The sequence below is a fragment of the Uranotaenia lowii genome, chromosome 1 (genome assembly GCF_029784155.1).
Source record: "Uranotaenia lowii strain MFRU-FL chromosome 1, ASM2978415v1, whole genome shotgun sequence".
Lineage (NCBI taxonomy): Eukaryota > Metazoa > Arthropoda > Insecta > Diptera > Culicidae > Uranotaenia > Uranotaenia lowii.
Window position 1 is genome coordinate 113,946,260 of NC_073691.1, and position 26,805 is coordinate 113,973,064.

Below are 26,805 nucleotides of genomic sequence, written 5' to 3' on the forward strand. Positions count from 1 at the left end.
CTCTTGGACCAGTGAATGAAATAATCTTTTGTTTTAGGATGAGCCTTGATTTTGAAGCAGATTTGATTCGAGTGTTATGTTGAGCAGAAATTTTGACGGTGGTTAATTTTTGTACAGGTGAGATTTTTTTTAAATTAAGTAATGCTTCCTTTAGCATGAACTACAATCAAAATTTTGTCAGAAGACTACGGACAAAATCAGAGGATTAGCCCAACGAACATTTTTGCTGAATAAAAACGCTAATTCTCTGATCGTATGCTGTGTTAAGGTGCAGATTGCTGTTTCAGCGTCAAATTATTTGAAATTTCTCACTTTGCTTGATAAAATGGCCTAGCTGGGAAATTCAATTTTGAATCTCGAAGGATTTCAATTTCAATTTCTTCATATAAAACCGACCTGGGTTGAGAGATATTTCGGGCGCTTAAGAACGACACTTTTTTGATCCTTCGCAGAATGCATGGTTGGTTCTGCTTTTTGCGGCCTTAGACCAACAACAGTCGTAGGTTCAAAGTTCGAGACAAGTTTAAATTAAGAAAAAAACGAGTGCATGGCTAGCTGGCAAACATCGGACATGCATCGGTCATCATTTTTGTTATTTTTGTTGATCCTTCAAATTGACGTTTCATGTCATCTTCGCTAATTAATTTCTCCAAATCTCGATGTTTAAGGGCAGCTTCTCCCTGAATTTAGGTTTCCTTCCTACAGCAAGATAGCTGATTTAAAATAAAAACTAAATAATGTTTTAGCGGTTGTTCAGCAAAAAATGTTTGTTGGAAGACTTCCTTTTCCATAAATATACTGCTGTAAACGACAAATTCCTTCCTCAGGATTAGAGGGATGTGAGTTCCAAAATAATCACTTTTGAATTAAGTCTATACCAATGGATTCTTCATATCACAATCTACATCTGATGCTAAACTCAGGTATTTTATCACTTTTAAATGACAGAACGAATTCGAAAAATATATGAAAAAATTAATACCTTGACACCTTTGAAGTGCATTTACAATTACACCACTCTGATCCTAAGCCGCCTCAATTAGGAATTGGTAAAACAGGAATTTGCTGGCATAAAAAAAATAACTAGTCTATTCCCCGGATCAAAACGGCAATCAGTTTGGTAATATACATGAACCTCGTTTCTAGTTCATCCAATTTATACCTTCAGAATGACAAGTTCTGAAAATTTAAATTCGATTATGTAGGAGCAAGCGATTTTTATTTCGCATATTTGGGGCTCAATGCGAAGTGTTTTTAAGAAATAAATTTATTTTGTGCTACGTACTTTGAACACATAAAAAAGCAACAAAAATTTTGAATTGAAAAAATCATGGCAGACGAAACAACATAAAATTAAAATGAATCAACCGAGACACACCATTTAAAGTCACAGCACACAACCAGAAAGTGGAGTTTATTTGGCGAGACATTTGACGTGACTCGCGCAATTCGTGGTTCAGACTTTAGAAAACGCTCCGGGAAAGAAAAGCAAGTTCAAATGAGCTCCGAAGACCAGTCGCAGTTCATCCGAGTAAACATTTCTTTCCTACTATTGGTCAGCACTAAGTCCTGTCACGTGACTTACAGAGTAAGCCCTAATAAAATCAGACAAACAACTTGAGCGAAAACGTAAAGATCTAAATCGGTTAAAGGAACTAAAGTGCTTTAAAACAATAAAGGGGATGTGTGAAAATCAGGAAATAAAACAAAAATAAATAATTCAAAATAATAGTATAATTCAGATAAATTCTTCAATCATTCCTAATAATATTTACTTTTTTCCTCACATCTTCACGATGATGTGTTTGATTTTTTTCCATATGCTTTTACCATATACTGTTTTGTTTGTTGTTATAACGGTACCTTAATTAACACGATATTTCATCTAACGGTTGTTCTTTCCTACGCACACACAGCAAATATAATTTGCTTCAGTGCGATACCTGCATTTATAAGAGTGATTTTTTACACATATAAAACTAAAATAACCTATAAGAAACGATACGATTTATTCTACTTAATGTACATCACTTTTAATTGATTTTTCAAAAACAAAAATCAATGAAATTTTAGGAAGTGTTTTTGTTGTGTTTATTTACTGTCTAAAAGATTTTGTTTATCAAATTTTACTGAACAGATGATAGTAGTATAGGTATAAGGATGCTTACAATTAGTCGAATTAAAATTATTGCTATACGCACTCACGTATAATTATGGGTGTGTGTGTTCTGGTGCTTCAATCAATGTTCCTGATCAACGGAGACGGGTTGTTCAATGCAATGGAACAACGCTGTAGAGTAGAAGTAGTAAAGCATTAAAGAAGACAACGGAACATAACGGAAAAAATATATTCAACAGAATTTATAATGAGTAATATTTCCTCAGATGTTATTATGGTACAATAGATGTCAAGTTACACAAAAAAAAACAGGTCTCGTGTTATTTAGCTGCAAGGAGGTAGCAGCTACTTTAGAAGATAGTTACAATTTTACCACATCAATGTGACAATAACAAAGTTGCCTCCTTTTGGAAATGATTTACTTCTTTTTTTTAATGGATTAGTTCCGAAATTTTTTGTTCTTGGTGTGGAAATATTCGGCAACTAGTTTTCTCCATCTGTTTTTTTTGATGAAAGTGTTTTTTCGCATTAGTACGAACTTGATTACAATCTCTCTTATCTGGCCAAACATATAGCCGCGGATAATCTTCCAATCGCTGTCTTAGTTTTTCTTTTGTTTTTTTTGTCTACGCCAGTGTGACTTATGTACATTATAGTTACATAGTAAAACTGATACCGTATCTACTAAGATAATCTTAATAGTGTGTATGTGTGGGGGGTGGTGTGTGGTTTCATTTCATCAATTCCCTATCGTCGACGACTTCAGAAGAAGTGCTGTAATGCAGTAACGAATCTTCGGTGATTTTTTACTCTACATATCTCTCGCTACATTAAACTAACGAATTTCAGTCAGTAATGCCGTACAATTCCCTTTTCTTGTTCTGGTAAAGTTTTTGCTAGTTTACGTTTGAATTGAATTTGTGCATTTGTTAGATTATAGATCGAGCTTCTAGTTTCCATTTTTTTAGATATATGGGCGTACAAAAATGGTACAAGTTTTGAAAACTTTTGAAAAGTTTAGTTTAAACATTGTAAATTTTTTCTGTTGATAAAAAAAATTATAATAATGATCATATATGTACCATGAATCGATTTTAGGACGTAGCGACGATAAAATGAGTCTTGACTATCTACTGAAACTTGATAATTACAATCGAATGAACATTTTAATTTAATTTAATGTTCAAATAAAAAAAATCTTTCTATTGCTTTTGATGAGCACATGGAAACTAGAAGTCCGATGAGTCTATCCACTTATTCTATCTTTAGTTAGGGTATGTGTGAGCTTTTCCTGTTTTGCCTTTCTTTAAATTGCTGTCATAAATAATTGATCTACTAATGCAACACAATATGCAATGTATGTTCGTAGGTGTTACTGCTTGCTTACATCAATATATACACAAATAATAACAAATAAATATCCCGTAAGGTACAAAAACTATTATAAGTTGTTTGGTTGATGGTTTTAATGTGTAAGTATAAAAACTAAAACGCATGAATCTTCTGAGAAAAAGGGAAAATGCACGTGAAGCCGGTATCTTTCTCACAATACATATAATTTTACTATTACTGCTGCTGATAGCCACAGGATAGCCCACTGAAGATGTGATAAGGATGTTCGTTTGTTTGTTGCTGAGAACCACAATTCTCTCGGAATATGTGTGAGTGTTGAGTTGAGAAAGCTCGGTGAAGTTTTTTTTTCGTCTTCCGGTGGATGCACTATTCTGTGATGTTTTTTTCTGCTGCTTGTACAAAGGACTACATCTGAACGTTCAACATTCATCATCTTTGCATATTGTTGTGTATTTGCGCATTGCTTGCTTTTTGGTTCCTTAAGATGGCCACTTTTTTCCATTGTATTACAGAAGTTATTTTTTCACTGGGAGGCGCTCCTTCCATCTTTATCTCTCTTATCTCGATTTTTGTTTTTTTTTTATCTGGGTTCATTGTGTGTGCGATATAACTTCCATTACACAATTAACTAAACTAGACACTAAAAAACAAAAAAAATATTTTTAATAGGCGCTACTTGAAAAGTGATCAAACATTGCATTGGGTTTTACCTCAAATTTTGCCGTTTATTACAAATGGTGAGGATAATATTCCGCCGGTGGATAGTGGTAACCCTGATGGAAGGTTGGATCGCCCGGTGGTCGATGCATCATCTGCGCCTGACCATCCATCATATAGCTCATAGCATCCGGATATCCCGCTGATGGTCCTGGATGTGTGTATACTGAAATCGGAGAATAAACTAATCAAAAAAGAAAGAAAACATTAAGTATTATCAAAGTCAGTTCACTGTTTGGGTACGCTTGCAGGAATCGACAGGTTTCAATGGAAAATGGAAAAACGTGCGTCAAATTTGTACAAAATGGAAAGCAGATATTGGCCAAGATCTAAACTCAACTCAACAGACCATTTTTCGTTCAGATGGTAAATTCTTTTCATGATTTGTATGCCAAGGCATTTGGTAGAGGATAGAATAGGTCGACTTATGGTATACTCGAGTATATCCTCTTCTTCCCTAAGTCTACTTAGGGGTCTCTGAGGCAATACTGATGAAATGTAGTCAACTTCAGGCCTCCAGCATATACTCTTGCCTCTGCTCGAGATCTGACCTCTCCTCCAAATATACAAGGTCCGAAATCTCCTCCAAATGTACAAGGTCCGACCTCTTCTTGTAATAACTCGTGATCCGATCTTCTGTCGAGCGAGTGTCGCCTATCTTGGACTCGTACCTGTCACACACTTGGCTACGGATGATTCCAAATGAATACTACACCCATTATAATGTCTCACCCGATATCGAGACGCTACCGTCTCCGAGGGTATTATGGACCAATGGAGTGCTTATGTCCTTACGATTTCCACCGTGAAGAAGGTTTAGTCTTAACCCTACCTGGCCCACGCGTATGTAGCGCTGCCTTAACTTTGTAGCAACCTTAGGATCGAAGGCACTCTACTCAACGACCTCTCTCCCCGACAGTGGAATACTCCTTTTCCATAAGATCCGCTGCGAATCTCACAGCTTTCCTCGTGTGAAACGATACTAATAGGACACTTTTTTTTACGGTGAAGTAGTCCTACCCACCGGATTCCGACTTCAGTATGACCAGGAAAGCAAATCGAGCAGATCTGATAATGATAACTGGTTTATCACTTGTTTAACACTGAGCGATAAATATGAAAACGCGATGACTTCTCATCCCTTTCCAATGCCGATCAAGATAACTCATTCGAAATTCTTTTCTCTCAGTCAATTCTAATTCTGAGAATATTCTCCGACAAAACTGGAAGCGATCGAAAGTACAAACGCACAGAGAGGGCTTTTCCTAGCTATTTGTGTCCATTCTTACTCTCCGCGCCGCACCCTCAACTCTATGCAAAATAGTGAGAAATATTCTCTCGTCCGGGAGCGAGAACCTATCCTTAACGTTACAAGAGACGATAAATTTGAACCGGAATGCACAACTTATCGAGCGCAAAATTGAAGTTGATAAGCGCTAGCATGCTTGTCCAACACCTCGCAAACAGAACAGAGCAGAGAACGAATTACACTTTTATCATTTCGGTTTCCGAGTGCACTGCTCAGCCGATCAACGTTCACTTATCTTTTTGCCGAGTGCGCCCGATTGCGGTTGCTCTGACGGTCGGGTGGACGTCGTTCGCTCTACAGAAAAGAGAAGGAGCTGGCTAGAAAATTGTGCTCTAGCGACGCTGCTGAGTAGCTCAGTGTATCAAGCCAGAAAGATTTCAATGCAGGAATGTTTTCTTCAAAAAAGCCGTTATGCAGTGCGGAACAGTGCATCAGTTGAAGAGGTCCAATGTAGGTTTATGTATGAACTATTTTTGTACGTAGCCGGGCCGGGCACTTCCTGGCAAATTATTTGAAAAAACATGGTGAAAACCGGGTAAATAATCTGAAATTCTCCATTCCATAAACCGAGCAATATCCGGCCAAATCTGAGGAAATTCCAGACATTCATCTAGTGAAGAAAAACGACTTACATTTTTTTGTCGCATCACATCAGCAGTGTCAAATTTATGTTTAAAGCATACGAAGGAAAGTTTTGGTTTGATATTTGATAAAATAAACTTTCACAAATCCTATTTTTGACAAACAATTTTAAACTGAATTTGATTTTCTTGTTTCATTTTCCAAATAATGTGGATAAAACTGGGCAAAATCCAAGTAGTTTTTTCACAATATCCGGACATCCGCAAATTGCTGTATATGTACTTTTAATATCGTACGTGGAAAGCATTAATCTACAAAAGCAGCAATTCTTAAAGTAACATTTACTAAAATTATCCAAAATCTTTGCCTTTTAAACAAACCGTGAACATTACGCAAGAATCTGGGACAAATTTAAGTAATAAAACTTCGAAACTTTCACAAATAGTAAAATTTAGGATTTATCTTCCTTAACTGCTACGCTTTTGATATTTTTCGACCGAAGAAAGCTATCGTAGCTAATCATTTGTCCTGGTGCAGAACATCAATCTAGAGGAACTCGCTCAGGAATGAAAAGATAGGTGTTTTGGGCAAAGTTGTTAATTAGCATATTTTGATATTAAATTTTAAGGCGAGATATTAAAAATAGCGCGATAATAACAATAACTTTTTGTAGAGCATTTTTCAAGTATTTTTTTTTAATTCATCCGTATCTCCTTGGGTTAACATTGTAGAACTTTGATATGTTAAGCAAAGTTGTGTATTTTGTTGAGATAAATAACTTTGTAGAAGAAACAGCTCTAAAATGCTAAACAAGAAAGTTATGGTTTATACCTTGCTATTGGTGGACTTCTAAACTTTATATTTCATATCAAAATATGCGCTTTATTATACAGAGCAATGTTGTCGAAAACACCAGCATTCTATCTTAACTACCTTTGGCGTTATTAATTTAGTTCCGTTAGATTTATGTTCTGCATTGTAAATTCTGACGCACTTCCAAACATCGATCCAAACGCAACCGATGAAGACAAACCAAGTTTTCTGTAAAGCTTCTCTTTCGCCCGAGTGCGAACGAATTTATCTGCACCGAGAACGCACTTCATCAGTTTGCTTGCTTCTCTTGCCCACACTTGGGTGGACGCTTGGTCGCTCTGGAGTTAACGGAGCATTTTTTAAAGATTCTCCGTTTGGGAAGAGCTCAGCGAAAAAAATACACGCTCTTACTCTGAACGGGCAAATCTGAGGAGCGATGCCAAGCATGAGCGCTAGAATAGTGTTCTTGCGGATGAAAATCTCTCTCACGGGTGTTTTGATCGGCAAATTCTATCAGAGGATAACGATTTTTGGATTCCCTTAGTATTACATGATTATGAAGTTAGGTTGTCACGGCCATAATCGTTAGAAACACTACAACTTTACCTTCATTTTAGTACATAGTTTATAGTTTAGTTTACAGTTTATACAAGTATGCACTCTACTTCCAAGTCCACGTGGAGTCTTTGACCTTTGATCCCATCCGAAGGTTGGAGGCGTTCCACGACAATACTCATGAACGAAGTCATCTCCAGCAGCTTTGGAAGACTTGAGGTCTGACCTTTCCTCTATCAACTCAAGGGCCGTCCTTTTCTCGTAATGACTCGTGATCCGATCATCTGTCGAGCAAATGTCGCTTATACTGGAGTTGTACCTATCACAGCACACACTGGGCTACGACTCGGATCATTCCAGTTAAATACATAATTTTACACCGACTGAAATGTCTCACCCTTTATCGAGAGAAATAGTTTCCGAGGGTATTATAAACCAGAGGGGTGCTTCTGTCCCTACGATTTCCACTGGGGAGAAGGTCTAGTCTTATCCTCAAAGCTTCAATTGTAGGGAGTGACACTACTCGGATACCTCACTTCATGGTCATTAACCTCGTTTAAGAGACACAGTTCTCAACAATGCTCTTAGTACCCATACGGAACAATAATCTGGTTCGAAGGACCACTTCAATGGAAACATTTTCAAAACAGTCTAATGAAGTTTCAGAAACAAGAAAAATCAAAAGCATAAACTTAAGGCCAGAGAATTTGTTGCCTTCCTTCCAATCTAAGAACGTTACTGTGAATAAAAGATTCACTCCGATGATGGTCGTTGCGTTGCTCCGGATCATCCGTGCGATAAACGGACAGTTATTATTTATTGGTCCTGCCGCGTTCCCTGTCTCGGGCGCCTAATTCCGTCCATGTAAGCCGCCAATTGATTTTCGTCGCAAGTCTGTCTGATGGCGGCTGCTGTCAGTTGAACTACATGCCGTCATCATCAACTACAAGAACCGCTCTTTGCTCGTCAATGCCGCTGTCTGGGCCTATGATACACGGGAATATTCGAGGAAGGCAACGATGGTCGAGAAAACCAAGAGGAATAGATGACGTTGGTGTCCTTGTGAGTGTTGCCGAGCCACCCCCCTTCTTTCTGTTCCCCAAAACTGCGACCGACGGACGGACGGGTGTGTTTTTGCAAATCATTCTTTTCGTGGCGCTTTTCGTGTTGTTGTTATTGAGGTAGGTCGTGAAAGTTAAATTGATGGGATTTTCTTCCTTGCCATAAATAAAATTTTCCCGAGATAATGAATGTGCAATTCATCCTGGGTTTTTCCTTTAGTGTGTATGGATGCTCTTTGGATGGATGCTTCTTTTAACACATCTACCACAACAAATTTGCCTAAATTTGAGGGGCAGAAATGCTGTCCTGTGCTAAACTTTGTCTGTTTTCAAAATTTATCAAAATTATGTTCTTTGTCAGATCTTTGGAAATTTTTGGGAGTTATTCCGTTGGCCTTATCCACTTCATCAGTGCAATTATTATGGTGTGTCTTATTATGTATGTCACTATTTACAAAAGGCATTTAGAAAAAATATGAGCGAACAAAAATAGAAACCTATTCAAGAAGCGTACCGATAGTTATGAAAAAATCGTGTAATGTGCTTTTTGTTGTCTGAATAAGCAATGTGAATCGTGTGTTTGATAATACAGAATGAAGTGGGTGAGAGGTGCACTTTTAACTTCGACAAAGTTTGAAAAACATTCACCGAAGCTTAAAGTATAGCCCTTCTGAGGGTAAAATCGTTAGAAAAAAATATTCATAATTTTTTTTTAAAACAATGTCACCGAAGAAAAGCTAGGAAGAGACAATTTGTCGATTAAGTTCAACTCAAACTTACCTGCTCGATTCGATTGATCTATCATTGGTTGTACGATTCTCCGCCGAGCGTTAATAAACCTGTAATTTAGGAAAGAAAAACAAAATAGTAGAGTTAATGATGGTCTAGGTTTTATACGGATTAATCTTTAAAGTAAAAAAAAAAATCTGTAAAGTAGAGCTCAGTCGAGATTTTATTAAAGCAGCATTCGCATTAGCGCTGGAAAATACATGTTTACAAATATGTATTTCGTTTTTCTTCACACACTACCAGAAAGTCAACGAAATTACCATGAGAATCACTAACCAACTGTCTACTGAGCCGATTTGCGTGAAACCGGGTTTAAGACCCCATGAAGGGGGGAGGAGTCCTCCCAAATGAAAGATAAATGTTTGCATATCTCGAGAATTGATCAAGAAAATGTAACCAAATTTTACATGGGAGGGTATTTGAACAAATTTATCTACTATTATTATTTGAGGCCCCTACCCTTTTCCAGCGGGGAGATAGGACCATCCTGAGATAAGGGGCTCTCTTTCAATTTCTTACAAAACTCAAAAACTAATCGAGTGAATGAAACCAAATTTGGCATGGGATAGTATTATGGTACAAGAGTTGTTCCAATGAATATTTGGCACCTCTCCCTCCTTCCTCTGGGAAGATAAGGAGAGGGTAAAAAAAGCTCATTTATAATTTATTGCACTGCACTTATTGGAAAACTAATCGAGCCAAAAAAACAAGTAGGGTATGAAATGGTATTTGAGTACTAGAAATGTATTTATAATTATTTGAGACCCCTCTCTCCTTCCGATAGGGAAATACAGTTTTTTGCATAACAAATGAACAAATCGAACAAATGGAACCACATTTGGCATGGAAGGGTATTAGGGGACGATAAATGTTTCCCAGAGTCTTTGGTATTCCTTCCCGTTTCCAGTGGGGAGCTGGAAGGAGGGACGGGGTCACCGTTACAATATAATAAAGGAAGGGAGGCTTCCATAACATTCATTGCACAACTCGAGAACTAATCTAAGAAATGATACCAAATTTTACATGATGAGAATTGGTTCTATTATTATATGAGACACCAACCTTCTTTCATTGAGCACATAGGAAGGGGGGAGGGGACCTAATACGATTTTGTTGGCATAACATGAGAATTAATCAAGCGGAGTAGGGATTGTACTGAAGACAGCGCATGTGTTTTTTTCAGGTCCACGAAAGTTTTATTTTAATTGATTGTTTGGATAAAAATAATTTAAGGTATACCGGGGTAAATGTGGACGGATTTTCGAATAGTTCAACTTGAAAAAATCATTAAAGAATCAGCATTCGATCAATTTTTAAAAATGACGTTCAATGCGATACAGAACATGTTTTTTAAAAACGCTGAAGAGATGAGCTTGAAAGAAGCAAATCGAGAAAAATTATTACGTAAATTGTTATGGACTGCTGGTGTCTTCACTTACCCCGCTTTATGGGGTAACTGTGGACGGTAGATTTTCCCTATCATTTTTCAGCAAACTTTCAACAAATTTGTGTTTTCTTGGTTGAATACGTTACTTTGTTGCTCGAACTGTCAAAAATTTTGAAAAAAGTTTATGCTGCTATTAGTAAGGCCTCTTTCAATGATTATTGTGTATAATTTATGTTGCAACACACGAGATCCGATTTTATCGAAAATATATACTTACTCCAGAACAACCCAACTTTTCATGACCCGAATGCTAAATATAACTAAATTGGAAGGAGAGAAAATTGACCACACTTACCCCAGGTAGGCTTTGGAGACAAAATTTTAGTTTTTTGTGAATAAACTCTTTTATCTTAATTTTTAATCCCCGTTTCTTTCTCTAACATGGTTGTTTCCAATGCAAGGATTGTGTCGATGTAGAATTTTTCGTCAAGAGCCAGCTAGTATACGAGAAATTTGCAATTGAAAAAGATGCACATCACCTCGACATCGTAGGTGAAAATAGAAAATTCGCAAAAAGTCGTTGTGAACATCCGTTATTGTCGGAATCGTTTCTTTTTCACAGTTATTGAATAGACTACAAGTAAATGGAACATGCTGCATCAAAAGTTTGAAGTATTGTTTTAGTAGCCATCGTCCACACTTACGCCGGTGTACCTTACATAAATTGTTCGAAGATGTGTAAAAAGAGTAGTCGGATGTCTACTGAATCTCTGATCGCTGGAAGTATTTCAAACGGGCTTGTGGGATGATAGCTATGCACATTTCATAAAATTTGCATCGAGCATAAGACATGTATCGTTGAAAGTTTGGGCAATTGAAGTGAGGTTTGTGACTCCAGAGCGTTTGAAAGTTGTGTTTCGGTAATGGTCTGTGAATTTAAAAACCTGCGTGAAAATGTGTTGCGGCTGCATTTTCTTGCACATTTCGTGATAATCGTCGGTTGGAATTTTTGTTATTAAATAGTTTCATGGAATGCCTATGAATTAAATGCCAATCAAGAAAACGAGAACTATGAAATTGATGTTTTGAATGTGATAACTGAAGAACAACAATCATATGTCGAGTTGGTGTAGGAAAGAAAGGTTTGCGATTTGGCCAATCGCCGTAGCGATCTCGGCATGCTGCGACAAGTTTTTGTAATATGGGTTTTTGACCGCTTAGAAACACCCGAAGCCTTTTTGTGGAAAAAACTATAATTATCCTATCATTTTATGAATTTTAGATTCATTCTTAAGAACAGGAAAACATAAAATAAATGTTATAAATACGTAAGATGCAAAACATGATCAAAAAGTGTATAATGATCGTAAATTCAAAATAGCTTAACTCTATTATGAGGGCTTAGTGGGCTGGAAAAGCGGGTTCGATCGGTCTCGGATCCGCAGACCAGCATATATTTCGTCTTGGACGTATTAATCATTAACCCAATCCTTCCTGCTCATGAAACTTATGAACTCATGAAACTTTTAAAAACATTGTTTATATTTCAGATCTTGAAAAACTAATTTAAAAATCGTGTTTTTCTACATAAGATGAAATCATCTGTGTATGTATTGAAATTCTAAATTTCAGCAACAGTTCTCATTATAAAATGGTTGCTTCTGATTTATGCTGGAATTGATTCAAATGAATGACTGAAAAAAAAAAATAGATAAAAATGCCGCAGCCCGTGGCGTAGAGGATAGCCTTCAAGGTTTCAAGCCAGCGGGCATGAGATCGAATCCCGGTCACGGCATACATATTACACTTTCTGTGAGTTGTTGGTTTTAGCATTGGTAAGATGCTAGCCATCATATCCTCGAAAGATGTACGCTTAGAGTTCAGAAAAAAAGGAATCTCTTCGAGGAAACATTAACCCAGTAAGCGCGTCCTCTCAAAAATCGACAGAGCATGTAAAAAATTGAGAGTTGAGTCACCGAACTTAGAATAAAATGGTTAATTTCGGCGACACTCCAAGAACGCAAATATTCTCATTCGGTTTGTCCTGCCGAGATACCTAGAGGCAACGAATGCTAAAGCGTACATGCGAAATCAGTTTGAATCGTACGCTCGTACGGTGCAGTCGACTTCTCAGGCAGGCAAACACGCGTCTCGAAGGGAAACATACAAACACGACTCGGGTTGTTTTCGTGTGTTTCTCTGGAGGGCGTGTCTTAGATTATTTCGTGGCACTCACTCAAGGCACGCGTATGGTGTGTTCCTCTCTGCCGATGTGATAATGCAAAATCGCCAGAGAGATCGTTACGATCCCTCTGGCGATTTGAGTTACCTCTCTGTCGATTCATGTTTACTGGGAAGTTTCATTGAGATCCTGTATGTTTTTGTGTTCGTTTTTTAACTTCAAAAATCTTTTTAAATTTCATTTATTTTTAGAAAGTGTAGCAAAGCACACCGGGTTAGCTAGTAAAACCATAAAACTTGCACTTTGTGAGGAAATGGTTGTGATAAATATGCAAGCTGTTATAGTTTTGTTGAAGTGGACTTTAATTCAAAGATTGTGAAATTTCTCAGTAATGACTCTTTTTCAATTTCTTTTTGGTAGCGACTGTCGAAAATGGCTTTTTGGGCCCAGAAAAGTAAATTTGAACCTGGAAGACCAGCTTTTAGAAGATTGGGTTGCATTTTTTGGCAAAGTTCCGTGCCCAGACTTTTTGGAATCGTCTCAAACTCGCGAGGAACGTTTTTTTCCACAAAGCCGAGTGATGTTCGCGTTCAGATTACCTGGCTGGGTATTGCTGCTCCAGCGACGGATGCAATATTCCAGCTTATCCTAAAAGCTGTTGTGAGTAAGTAAATAAGTAAATAGTTCATGGCAATGAGGTGCTAATCGGGCGACTGTCATTGCTTATGAAATGAACTTTGCAGCTAAATTTTTGTCATTTTGAAATGGATTACTGAACGGTCTCGCGTAACATCCTGCCAACTTAGAGGGTCGTTAGATAGACCTTCGAGTGGCGAGATTGCCACCAGTTGTAAATCCAATGGTAGTTTTTAAAATTTAACTATTTAACATTAACACTCTTTGCTGTACCTACTGACATAATCTGTTCAATGTTGTTGAAGTGATTAAAAAAAATGCATTACTCGTCCTGATTCTGGTATGAGTTCTTAATCGCAAGCTTTCTTCGGTAGGCCATTTTTCCAAAACGACTGTCCGTCCTTGCCTCGCCCATGTCGGAACATTATCTCAAGCTAGAGACATTTGGAACGATGCGTGAAGAGCCGTCGACGTCGTGCAATTGTGTATTGGTGACCCTTTTCTGTTTTTCTAGACAATTTGTTCGACACCCATTAATCACTGCGTGACAACTTATGCATGAGTGACTAGCTAGCTAGCGCTCGTTCTACGACGGAGGAGATGTTTGCCAGTTTTGGGTCGTTTCGTTTTCCGAAGGGGTAGTCGTCTATATAGAATGGAGAAGTTAGTTGCATGGCCCACAGAGCAGTGCTAGAGGCTTTAGAAATGCAATGTGATGGATTTATTCATAGAAATGTATATACATATATGTTTGCTCTTCTTCTGAGGGAACGGAAAAACCGGGAGAATCCACAGAACAGAGGAAAGCAGTGAGCAAATCGAGATAGCAGCATAACATCGCATATGAGCAGCATAAGGATATTGAAACTTTTGGGGCACGGTTAGCAAAGCTTTTAATCTTCTTATTGAACGTAACATATAAGGGAATAGATGCGGTGTTGCAAAAACGGGGGAAGTCATGTTGGTAAAGATTGATTCATGAACGTTGCATTATACTGGATATGTTTAAGAGTTGATGACTGAGGAAACTTGATTGGCTTTTGCCGATGATAACACGGAAATGAGACTGATTCTGGTTCTGGTACAAAGAGTGATAAGTTTTTTTTCCTTTTTTTCTTCCTGAAGTAACTTGTTTCTTTCACAAAGGTAACAAAGTAATTCACGGAGATGGTTGAGAAAAGCACACCCTTCGTTAGCCTAGGAGGAGAAGAAGGGAAAGAATGTTCGCTTGCTCGCTCGCTAGGAAAGTGCTGAACAAACAAGGAGGTGAAAGAAATCCATTAGGGCTAATGCTTTTATTATGCAATTAATAAATCACCCACAGATATACAAATAAATCATCATCAGCAGAGTGCGTTGAATTCAATTGAAATAATTGAATCAAGGGTAGAGAATTGAATCAAATCGATTCAGTTTTGCGCCCTTGTGTACGATTTCGGTAAAGAAATTCCTCCAACCGTTAGAGAGACACGTGGATTGTAATTTTGTTTTCGGTTTCGTCCCAAACAGTTCACAGTTCGATTAGCTGAATAAAAAGCCGACTAAAATCGATGAGCCTTGCCATTTCCAAACATATCTCCAAGATATGACCCTCCAAGATATGCGCTAAAAGTAGGTACCTTTCTTCGCTCAGAAGGCCGAGGCAATTGTTGTGTTGTGATGTTGAAACTAATTTTAATCTCATCAATGAGTCGTTACGCTTTGTCATGTAAGCCACTCTCAATGAGACCAGAGACTGACTTCCAACGATGTTGATGATGATTATCGCGTAAATGAATATACGCTTCCGATTCCGTTTTTGTCGCCTGTCGGTTCTGCGATTTCTGGGACTCGTCATGAAACAGGGACACGAGATATTGTCACTTGAACTGTATCTCTTTGCGGGTGAGAAACAAGTTTAAAGTTGGTATGAAATGTTGTACCTTCTAGACGACGGCGATATGCAAATGAATTTTGCCTCCGGGGGAGCGCTGAGGTTGGAACACTGGGAAAGAGGGTTGTTTGAATTCAAGAACAATGCCATTAAAATAGGAGCACAGTACCCAGTATCATCGCACCGCCGGAGTAGGGTAGGGTATCAGCTACTTTATTGAGCTTCGGCGGGAGGGAGCGGAAGGACGTCAGGGGAAAGGAGGTGGTAAAGAAGATAAATGAGTCGAATCGCGATTTGGAAAAATACTCGAGTGGCGGATCGCTGTTAGGGGAGGATTTGCCAGACACAAGTCACCCGCAGAAAAGGGAAAGTTCCACCAGATGAGGAAGAAGATACTCGCCCGGAAAAGGGGTGACATACATTTCAAGGTAGATTAGTGATTCTTTGATTTATTGTTTGTTATTACAATGCTTGACTAGGAGCGGGCCAGGACGCTCGTTCTCTCGAAACTAGATGGTGTGCAAAAACATTGAAATTCATTCTTAAAATTATTTCTTCTAAATTCTATTCCCAGTTGCAGTCTCGGAACATAGAATTTCAGTTGGACCAACGTATTTACTCTTCAAAGAATTCCGCTCAAGATTATATTTTTTTGGAACTGCGGCAACAACAATAAATAGTATTGATATTTCAATTTGTTTCCTTTTTTTATTTTTGTATTATACGGATTGAAAGCATAGTGTAGTTGGGCTTCTATCCGAGGAGGACAAAAATTCATGTGCTTTTTTAGATCGTCGGAAAAATATTCATGAGTTCTTCTGTCTTTCATGATTGCAATAGTTTTCAGAATAAAAGAAGGCTGTGTCATCAGCGAATAGACGAATTTTGCCATGCAGCGGCAGCTTGCTGAGATCGTTAATGTAAAGTAAGAAAAACAAAAGTCCGATATTGCTGCCTAGCGGAACACAAACCTCCAAATTTTCTGATTCTTGCCTCTCGTAAGCTGACAAATTGTGTCCTATTAGCCAAGTAGCAACGTATCAAGTTGTTGAGTTTTTTTTTTATCAAATCTCGTGGTCAAGACTCTCAAAGGATTGTTTTAGGTCAAAAAGAAGTCCACATTTTTTTTTTAATTTTGCATTGTGCCTCAGAAACTGCTGAAAGCAAACTGGTGCCTTTTTTTACCTAAAGACAATGCTAGAATTAGATGTGTAAAACAATGCTTAGAATCTTTGTGTTCTAAGAGTTTGTACCAATATAATTTTTTCGCTAGAATTATTACCAGAATAAATTTGAGTGACGAATTACATCGACTTATGTACAAGATTCACAAAAATGGTGAAAGTGTAAGTAAATACAGTGAAAACCCGATTTTGTCACACACCGATTTTGTCTGCCCCCGATTTTGTCTACCCCCGATATTGTCTAATTTTTTCACCCCATTTTGTCATCATACTTTATTCAACGCAAAATTACTAAAAATCGCCTTTTTTTCATTTTCATTGGATATCTTAACGTTGAAATCATTCTGAAGGGACAAAACTGATGGATGATTACATCGATATTGAAAGTGAAGATGATTGTTCACACCTTGATCACATTGATCATGATTGACGTATCAAGATTTTTACACAAAAAAGTCAAGTTTTGAACAGGTTTTTTGTTAATACAATTTTAACTAAATCAAAGTTGTTGAATACAATTATAACTAAATATCTAAAACCTGTGTTTTATTTGTTTTGGGCTTTCTTCAATGCAACCTCTCTGATACGTTGCAAGAAGATGACATGATCTATAGAGAGGACTGAAGCATCAGCCCAATCAACTATGTTGTCCAACATACGTACAGCTTCAACATCAATTATGTTTCTTGAAATTTCACATGAATCATTTGTGGTAGATTCCGCTGATTCTGAATCTGGTGCTACATCCGAAATTTTTATTGGCTCCAATGATTCGAGGGGCTCATTTAATGCTGACTGATCATCCAGCGTCATTTTCAGAATTTCTTCATCCGTAAAAGCTTTACTTACATATCTCTCCTCTGGGTCCGGTGGCAAAATAGTTTCATAGCGATTGTTTACACCAATCAAATGGATCAAGGGAACAACATCTTCGTGAACGAGTTTGTTATTAAAATTATTCCAATTTTCTCCCATGATTACTGTACGCTTTATTTCACTCCAGGCATCGTGCATCCAGAAACATAAATCCCTCAACGTTATGCTCTTCAAGCTTTGACCGATATCGATTTCGCGAGCCATGACATGTAGCCAAAGTTTTTGACGATATTTTAGTTTACAGTTCTGAATTTCATTCTGATCCATGGGTTGAATCACTGCAGTCACATTTGGAGGCATAAAAACAGTTATCAAACCATCATCGCTTTTTAACTCATCATTCATATGATGTGCTGAGCAATTATCCAGTAACAACACAGCTTTAGGAGGAATGAAGATTTGCGTACTGCTGGTACGAAGTCCTGGAGGAACCAGTTTAGGAAAATCATTCGAGTCATCCAGACATTTTTAGATGCGAAATATGTAACAGGCACATTTTTTTTTATTTTGATTTAAACGGAAGCTTTGAATCTTATCTTCAATAAATTATAACCAAAAGAAATAATTCGATCATTAGGATTTGAACCATTAAAGATTATTTAATTTTTCTGATAACACCGGTCGAAACAAGGTGTTTAAAGATGTGTAAAACCAATATTGTATGATGTTTTGATGTAAAAAGGACCTATAACTAGTAGTATGTCAAAAAAGGGAATATCCACTACAAAACCTCTACACTGTTTTGTTGGGATAATATACGTTTTTTGCAGTAATTTATTAGATAATGACGGATTAATATATTTTCTAAAAAATCTCCCGATTTTATCACTCTCCCCGATTTATCACTCTAAAATTCATCATGGGGGTGATAAAATCGGGTTTTCACTGTATATGAAAAAAAAAAACTCTATTAAACATAGAGTATGTTTTGTGAAACAAAGAGAAAAATTTCAGTGGCAATTCCTATCACATATCTGGATTTGGTGTAATCTATCTGTTGGCCATTTCGGCCTACTTTGATAGACCCGCGATAGATTGCAGGGTGTTAAGATTGGAACACTATTTTTAATTATTAATCAGCGGATAGTAAAGTATTTCCTCAGAATGTTGTGTGTGGTTTATGTATAATGTATTCTTAAAAAATCCTATACTGATTCTACGAACTGATAACTATGTTTGTAAATGTTTCGATGTTTCGATTTTGAACTATTTTGATGGAATCCTTATCCAAATTCGTCGGCTTATCCATGGTCTTACCCGGGTACATGAAATTGAAAAGGCCAGCTTTCCGAGTCCTGGCAGAGTCTGATATTTATCTGGAGCTTAATTTTACATGTACTTATATCTTTGCCACCAGATGCCACCAAAGCATGTTAAATTTTCTTTCCCTTCTAGGCGGGTTTTTTTTCCGTTGATCTTCCATATTGGGTTTGTTTGAATGAAGCTAAAGGCCGCCACGCCGGCTGGTCAAACGTTTAGCTCCTAAGCTGCTTCTTGAATTGAGAGATATTCTTCGAGTCTCAGTGGCGCGACGGAAAGAAGGCCGGGTTACCCGATCCAAACCTCCTTCCCGGTAGGTATCAGCCAGCAGTTTCCTACTACCTACTGCTAGTTTGCACCTTTCATCGTTGTCGTTTCATATCGGGGGTTGTCGTTTCTCGTCCTATGCTCTCTTTGCCCTCTGCTCTGCCATTTTCACAACGACAACACGACAATGGTATTAAATTGAGTGGTGCACCATCTGGTGACAGGTTGTGTTTATTATTTATTGCAATTATGAAAATTACGATTGCGAACGAAATTGAGAAGTTTTACTTGGGATACATGTGCTGCCATAGCCATAGTATGGCGTGAGTGGAATGTTTATCAAAATATATCCTGTGAAAAACGATACAGAAAACAATGACGTAAATGGCGCACATTGCGTTTGACTTTTGCTCACTCCTTCTGCTTTTGCTTTTGTTTGGCGGATTGTGATGCTACTGTTTGCTAGCTCATAAAATTGAAAAGAAATTCACTGTAACTAATATGATGATAAAAGTCTATTGAATTTTTATTCGGGTTTCCTTAACCTTATCACTCAAGTGAGTAGGTGCCTTCTTTTGGGAATAATAGAGAGGAAAAAAACTTTGCGTACCGTCAAACGGGGCTTCATGTAACAGCGGGGCTTTTGCGGGACAAATGGCAACCCTACCTTAAGAGCGGGTGAGAAGCTTTTCAGGGACCGATGGATTCCTGGTATGTAGGGGTCCAGCGGTGGTTCACAAAAATCCTTCAGCGACACTTGTCGTTGAATATTTTAGCTTTCTTCGTTAGATTATGAAAACGAACCAATATTGGAGCGATTCCATTGCATTTTCTTCCTTTCATCCGGGTACAAAGCGAGATATGCTCAGTATCTAGCGGCAGTCAGCGATTTCGATGATAATTAAAACTAAGTTTGTTTCAAATTAACCCTTTTTCGAAGAACAGTGAAAATCGCCTGTTTTTAGAAAATTGAGAGCAACTAAAGAAGCTAATAATTCTTCGGACTTTGTCAATTTGATGTCCCACTAACCTTAAAACTTTTTATGCATAAAGTATATGATTATCTGAGGACGTGAGTTTTTTAGAAGCCTTTGAAGTTGAGAGTGTTGCTGGGCCAACAAGTTGACGGCATACTTTAAGAAGGGTAAACGGAAATGTACCCTCACACTGATTCCTGATTTCCAGATCATGTGACACCGTGACAGTTCTCAGATAAAGCACCGATCATGAACACTAAATGTATTAACTAACCAAATGGAACAGAAATGCAAATTATCACTACTAGCAATGGTGATGCTGCTGCTGCTGCTGATTATGATGATTTCCATGCACCGGAGGAAACCGCAGTAGGCTATTAAATAATAATAACCTTCCGTGAACGCGTATAATGTTTGCTACGTGGAATGAGACAGAAAATGACAAATCATGGGAAATACAAAAAATGGCTTATTGACAGTTATGATACTCTAAATGAAATGCAAATTTTCCGCATTGAAAGGTTTCTGCTGTTCTGCTGCATGGTTGCATTTTTTATTCGCCTTCGCCGAATGGTTTTCCAAAAGGTTGCAGCCATCCCGGATTTCGTAGACAATTTTCCGACCTATGAGTGCAATACATACCAACTAGTAGCATTTTTGATTTTTTTTTCTGCCATCGTATGCAAAATGTTGTCTGGTAATGTGTTTTTGCACATTTGCCATTGCCTGGGCGATGAATGGCGTGAGCCGAAACCGAAAAAAAAAGAAAGTAGATTTCTGTATACGTTCGTAAAAAAGCCCCGTTAAAAACAACTATGTTGCTATTTAGGTTCTCTTTTTCGGCGACCGAAGCTATGAGTACGAATGGTCGGTCACGGATATAATGCTTTGATGCGCCACCAGATGATGTCAGGTGAACATTGAATTAAACACTATGACAACCATCACTGGTATTTGAATTGATGAAATTAATTTTGTCTCGCTTTTCACTTCATTAGTATAGAGAGAGCGCTAGAAAGAGAACCATATCGGTTTGAAAAAAACCAACAGAATCTTATCTTAGCAATAAAATGTTGAAATGGAAAAGTTTTTTTTGCAGTCTGCAGTAGACTGGGCGAAATAATTTTCATTCATGATCAAATGTCTTCAAACGTCAAACGTGTTTTTCTGAGACCGTGGAAATTTCATAAAATTAAAAGTCTCGAACGTCATAGCCTGTGAGGTGGCTAAAAAGTATCGTCCATCGGGTTTCAAGTTATTTCCTCCCAAATTTGTATCAGCAAGAGTAATAGACAGAAAAAGAAATACAGACCCCGTTCGTTTTTGGCAACATTCGATTTTGGCAACATTTTGGCAACGGTTTTTAGAAACAACATTACCTTTTAGTTTTCGTTATAACAGGACCAATTTAATTTAGACAAATACCATAAATACGTTTTTATGTTTTGAAATGGTGATAAAATGCAACAATAAAAACAAAAGTTTTTTAATTTTTTTTAAAGTACTCGAGATGACAAAAGATGAAAAATCAAAAAGTTCAGATACAAATTCAAAAAAAAAAGACTGAAATTGACAAAAAACAACTAAAAAATGATGAAGAATGACAAAAACAGCAAATATGACAATGAAAACAAACAATATAAACAAAATAAGAAAAGTACAAAATTCATCAAAAACATGATGAAAAAAATTAGAAATGACTACAAATAGTCAGAAATTGACAAAAAAAAAAGTTTTTGATAATAATTTGAGTTATTTTGTAAAACAACTGAAAAAAAAGTTGAGGAAAAAAACTGTTCGGTTTTGGCAACATTCGACTTTAGCAACACAAAATGTACGGGCATGTTGCCAAAATCGAACGGGGAATGTATGTATGTACATTAGATCGCTGCAAAAAATAACTTTTCGTTCCCATATGTTTTTTTCGATGTCTTTGGGGTCACCACGCATCAGTGTAAAATTTGAGATGATATGATTGATTCCTGAATTAGCGCAACGTGTTTAAATTATGTATGGAAGAAGATTTTTTTGCACATTAAATTATCCAGAATATTCAAATAAGTTTGAGATGAGTTTGTTCTTAATTATTGATTTTGCCTGGTAACATGAGAAGAAGCTCGGTGATCCATGAAAAAGTTATGGTTGTTTCAAAAAAAAAAAAATGGAATTCAATAGAAATTATAAAAAATGGTAGGTGGTTTTGCTTGCTAGAGCTTTAAAGAAATGTTTTTATCGAAGTTTAATAAGTCTACAAATTTATTGACTATGCAAAGCAGTTTTTTTGCGATTTTTTTTATTTTCAGCTATATAAAACGCCAAAAGTTTTTTGCATAACATCGAATATCATTTCTGGGGTAAAAGTTAAGTTTAAGGTTTGTTTTCATGAAATGTAATGCAAGAATTAAGAAATATTTGAAATCCAAAAATATGTTTAAGAACTTTCAGTACATTTCTGGCGATTTTTTAATGAAAAATTTTGCCATCCCATACAAATTTTTATACAAAATTTAAACTTGTTGCGGTAATTCAGGACTGAATGAATCACTTCCAAAATATTTATTGCTTTTCTTGGTATTAAAACAACCAAAAAAAGTTATGGGAGATTTAAAAATGTATAAATTTGAAATTTTCATACAAAGCTTGCTGCTTGCAGCGGTCAATGTACATACCTATTTAAATTTAGTTATTGATGAAAATATTGCCTTTTTTTTGTTTCAACGTTGCAGTTGGCGGACAGTTAATGAAATATTTGGCTGGTTCAACTGCATTCGATGATTTCTTTTGGGCTCGAACTTACAGACATCGAAAATGAAAATATTTCATGTTAAAACTTGTGATTGGGATTTTCATTTGTTTGGTCTTAATTGAAGATAGCGGTCAATTAAAAAAACAATGGAACTGCCGATTTAAGGTGACAAATGCAACATTTGTGGTGCAAGTGTTTTTGATTTAAATAAAAAAGGTAGAAGCGTTAGAATCGTGTTTAATAAAATTTTGATATTAAATTTTGATTATTTTTTTCAGCTTGGTGAACCTAGAACGGGGTAAAGTATCATCAAAATGTGCAGTGAGGTTTCTGTCATTCTGAAATGGTTTACTGGAATTTCTGAATGTAACATCGGGACAATGAAGTTTTATAAAAATCTAAATCTTTTAAAATTTTGTGGAATAAAACAAATCTGATTTGAGTACTTCAATTCTCTCTCAAGATGTTAATTAGAGCTTAGTATCGAATTTTTAATGATAAAAATCACAGACTTATTAATTCTATTTAACTTTTTATTTTAGGAAAGAGGCATATTACAAACATCATGGGGCATACAAAACCATTCTCTTACTCCACTTTCGAATCATTACGAAACCTTCATAAAAGCCTAAATTTGCTTTACTTTTAAGTTCATTTTAATAAGAAACAAAAACCACTCAAGTTTTTGTTCTGGGCTTTTTTACGTATAATTTTTGAAAGTCCAAATACTACATATTGAATGAATTTTCAATTTTTTTTTTAGTTGGTAAATTCATACAATTCTTTCTTGCCCTATGTTCAAAGCGCTCGCAGAATGCATTGATTAGATATGTTGTCTTGCCAGCCATTTCGTCAAACGGCCGTAGGAGCATTTAGGAACACTTTCCCCAACATTCTCGCTCATAAGAAGCATTTTTGGCATTTGACTGCTAATCAGCAAAAGTCACAACCATTAAAACTGTTTTCGGTCCTTGGTAGCAGCAAGGTAGCAGTTCCATTACTGTGACTGATATGAATTCTTTCGGAACTGCCTCCGGCTTTCAGCGGCCAAGTTTGTTTACCAAGAGTTTTTGCTAACTATTTCCTCTCCTGGACAGAGCAGCTAACTAGCTACCTACTTCCAATATTTATGTAAGTATGTGATATGTCCAGCTACCGTGTCAACGACGAGTTGGAGTTGCAAGGCGTAATAGAGGGAAGAAAAGATTAATGTAGGGGAAAAGTTCATATAACGCCCCATGTGGCTAATACGCGCCATCCTTGTTTTGAAGAATCTGAAGCATTTTAAGCCTGCAAAATATTACCAATTTGTTCTAAATGCTGTGATTGGTCATGGCAAGTATGAAGTTTTCCTTAAAATGCTCCTGTGTCGTGATAATTTCACAATTTAGGTTTTTCTTCATTTCGATCTAAATTTTAAAACACTTTGAATAAGGTGTCACCAAGCAGAGAAAAACGAATAAGACAATATTATCTGACACATCGATAGAGGAGAATCTAAACTACGATTTAATGCTAAAAAATTATACCGAACTCGCTATGGTATGCTTTTTAAGGGTATGTTTTACCACGGCCCATGCGCTCGTTATAACGCGCCAATCGTAGTAGGCTGAAAATTGCATTAATTTTTCAAAAAGGCCAATTTTCATTGAAAATGGACAAAAAGTCTAGAACCTTATTTTGAGCGTTAATTCAGCCCAAAAAATCTACTTTTATTTTTTTTTTTAATTTTGATTAGTCCATTTTGATTTTATTTTCATTCAAAGTGTCTGTAAGTATTGGTGTGTTTTCGGTCTTCGGCTGCTTTCGGGTGTGTTCGGCTGCTAGGCGCGTATTGAATACACGGCGGCGCGTATTTGCAACACAGTTTTGTTCTGTGGCTTTGAATAAGGTTTTTAAAAATCAAGTTTTTGAAGCAACTATAGCAATTTGAGTAATAAAAAATCATAGGCATTTGTAGAAAACTATTTTCTTCAACGATTGCACCCATTTTTAACACAATTTGTACGTGGAATACATAGAAAATCAGCTATTCGCTTAGGTGGCGCATAATAGGGCATGTTCCCCTACTGTAAAGCGGAGGACGACGACGACGAGCGAGCATGAGTTCAAGGAATATCGACGAAGTGGGGAGGACACACACAACATTCGCCGGCGTTTCGTTTCTCCGTTAGCTATCAGCAGCCGAAGACGGCGGCCGGCGGTTGCAGCATCATCCCAAACATGTGTACGTTGTAATTTCCTTAAAAGAAATGCCATAAATCATGTTATTGCGTAAGGGATTAACAGACTAATCTTGTACGCCGGGATTTATTTCGACTGTGTTTGTTCTCTCGTGTGCAGGCAAGCAGCCGAGTGCGCGTTTTACCCACTTTTATCGGACGAAATTCATTTTCGTCAATACTAGGGTAAGAACACTATATAGGTACTGATCACCGTCTTTGGGATTCAGCGTATTTTTGGCCAATGAATAATAACGAAAGGTTTTTTGGATGAAATTTTAACAGTGTAGGTTAACCTTGTTTCTCTGCTTCGATTCGATATGTTTTTTTTCGCAGAAATATGTTTTAAAATCATCATTTGGGTCTTTTTATTTTAAATTGTTTTTGAACACAATGATTTTAATATTCGACAGGCAATGTTCTATTTAATTATTGCACATGTAAACACTAGAAATCGTTGTACATATATATGGGTAATTCGTTTGATAGAATGCACTGCAGGGGGATTTGGGTTGAGCTAGCAACCAAGAAACAGTTTGTTTATATTTCCAAGTACCATCCGATATTTATTAAATAACTGCAACATGCATATTATTACGTAACGAGCACTGCAAGATTGAACGTTCAATAATTGAAACATTGGCGTTTTCGGTATTTCCTATGATTGAACATTATGATGTGTAAAATTTCAAGAAAATAGAGATAATAAAAGCTGCCACTCTTCCAGAAATCATCTGAAAAAATTAGTTTTTTAAACGAACACAAACACATATTTACAGGATCTCAATGAAACTTGATGTTTCCTCGAAGAGGTTCCTTTTACTTAACTCTAGGCGTACATCTTTCGAAGATATGGTGGCTAGCATCTTATTAACCTAAAATCACCAACCCACAGAAAGTGTACTGTGAATGCAGTGACCAGGATTCGATCTCATGACCGTTGAATTAGAAGACTTGAAGGCTATCCTCTACGCCACGGACTGCGGCAAGTTGAAAACAGTCATTATCTTAGATATTTATTTGTTTTAATTTCATTTTCCAAAACTGATGAGATTGGGATCCAATTCGAGGCAGTTCTAAATCACGTTTGACAGTTAATGGAACACGAATGGGGTTGCCAGTTTTTTTCACTGGATTGGATTTAATTTCGTTGGTCAGATTCTTGTATAAATTAGACCCTAGAATAGACCACGGATACAGGTGCTTTTAAGTAGAATGCGTTGTAATTTCACATCGAAGTAGTCCTTGGTTGCCAAAATAGTTTTCGTTTTTCCCCCTCGATTCGCAACCGTCGAGACAGATTTTGAAGCTCACGGGAATTCGTTCTGCAAGTACCTATGTAATATTAATATAATCAGAATCTCTAAGTAAAAATATTCTCCTAATTCTATGATATTTTAGGCAAACAGCACAGGCGTCCGGAAATCAAGTTGGAGTCGACGAGAAATACTACTAAAGTGGTGAACCGAAATGTAATCCTGTATATCTGAAGGTCTTATCTCGAAACGAGGTAACGATACTGAGTAAATAGCAAAGTTTTTTTTTTGTTTCAAAACGGACCCGGTACACTCAGGCAAGTTCTTATTATAATTTTCATAAGATGCGTCTTATGAACCTCTTTTTAGAGTTCCAAAATGATTTTCATGAGAGTTTTATGAAATTCTTTCGATTCTCATTCGAAGTTCTTATGAAAAAAAGAAGAAACGGCATTGTGAAAAAAATAATGAACACATTCATTCCATCAGTCATCTATTTCATGTTTGTCAAACAAAAACACTAATCAGTTGTAAAGTATTTATGTGATTATGATTTTCTAAATGGTAAGTTTTCATTGCAGTTGATTTATTGTCAACGTTCAATATATTTGTGAACTCGAAAACATTTTTCGTTTACTTTT

The 26,805-nt window shown here is 36.8% G+C and overlaps 1 protein-coding gene across 1 annotated transcript in view; it reads right to left on the reverse strand.

Moving 5' to 3' along the window:
* Nucleotides 1-1,714: 1,714 nt before the first annotated feature.
* The window catches only part of LOC129737838 (homeobox protein homothorax-like), a 115,937-nt gene continuing 90,846 nt past the window's right edge, over nt 1,715-26,805 (reverse strand). The window contains exons 5-7 of the mRNA XM_055728996.1: nt 9,290-9,348; nt 4,183-4,355; nt 1,715-4,112 (exon numbers count right to left, since the gene is read on the reverse strand). Of these exons, the coding sequence (XP_055584971.1) occupies nt 4,201-4,355; nt 9,290-9,348 (214 nt within the window). The 3' untranslated portion in view covers nt 1,715-4,112; nt 4,183-4,200. The remainder of the gene's footprint in view (nt 4,113-4,182; nt 4,356-9,289; nt 9,349-26,805) is intronic.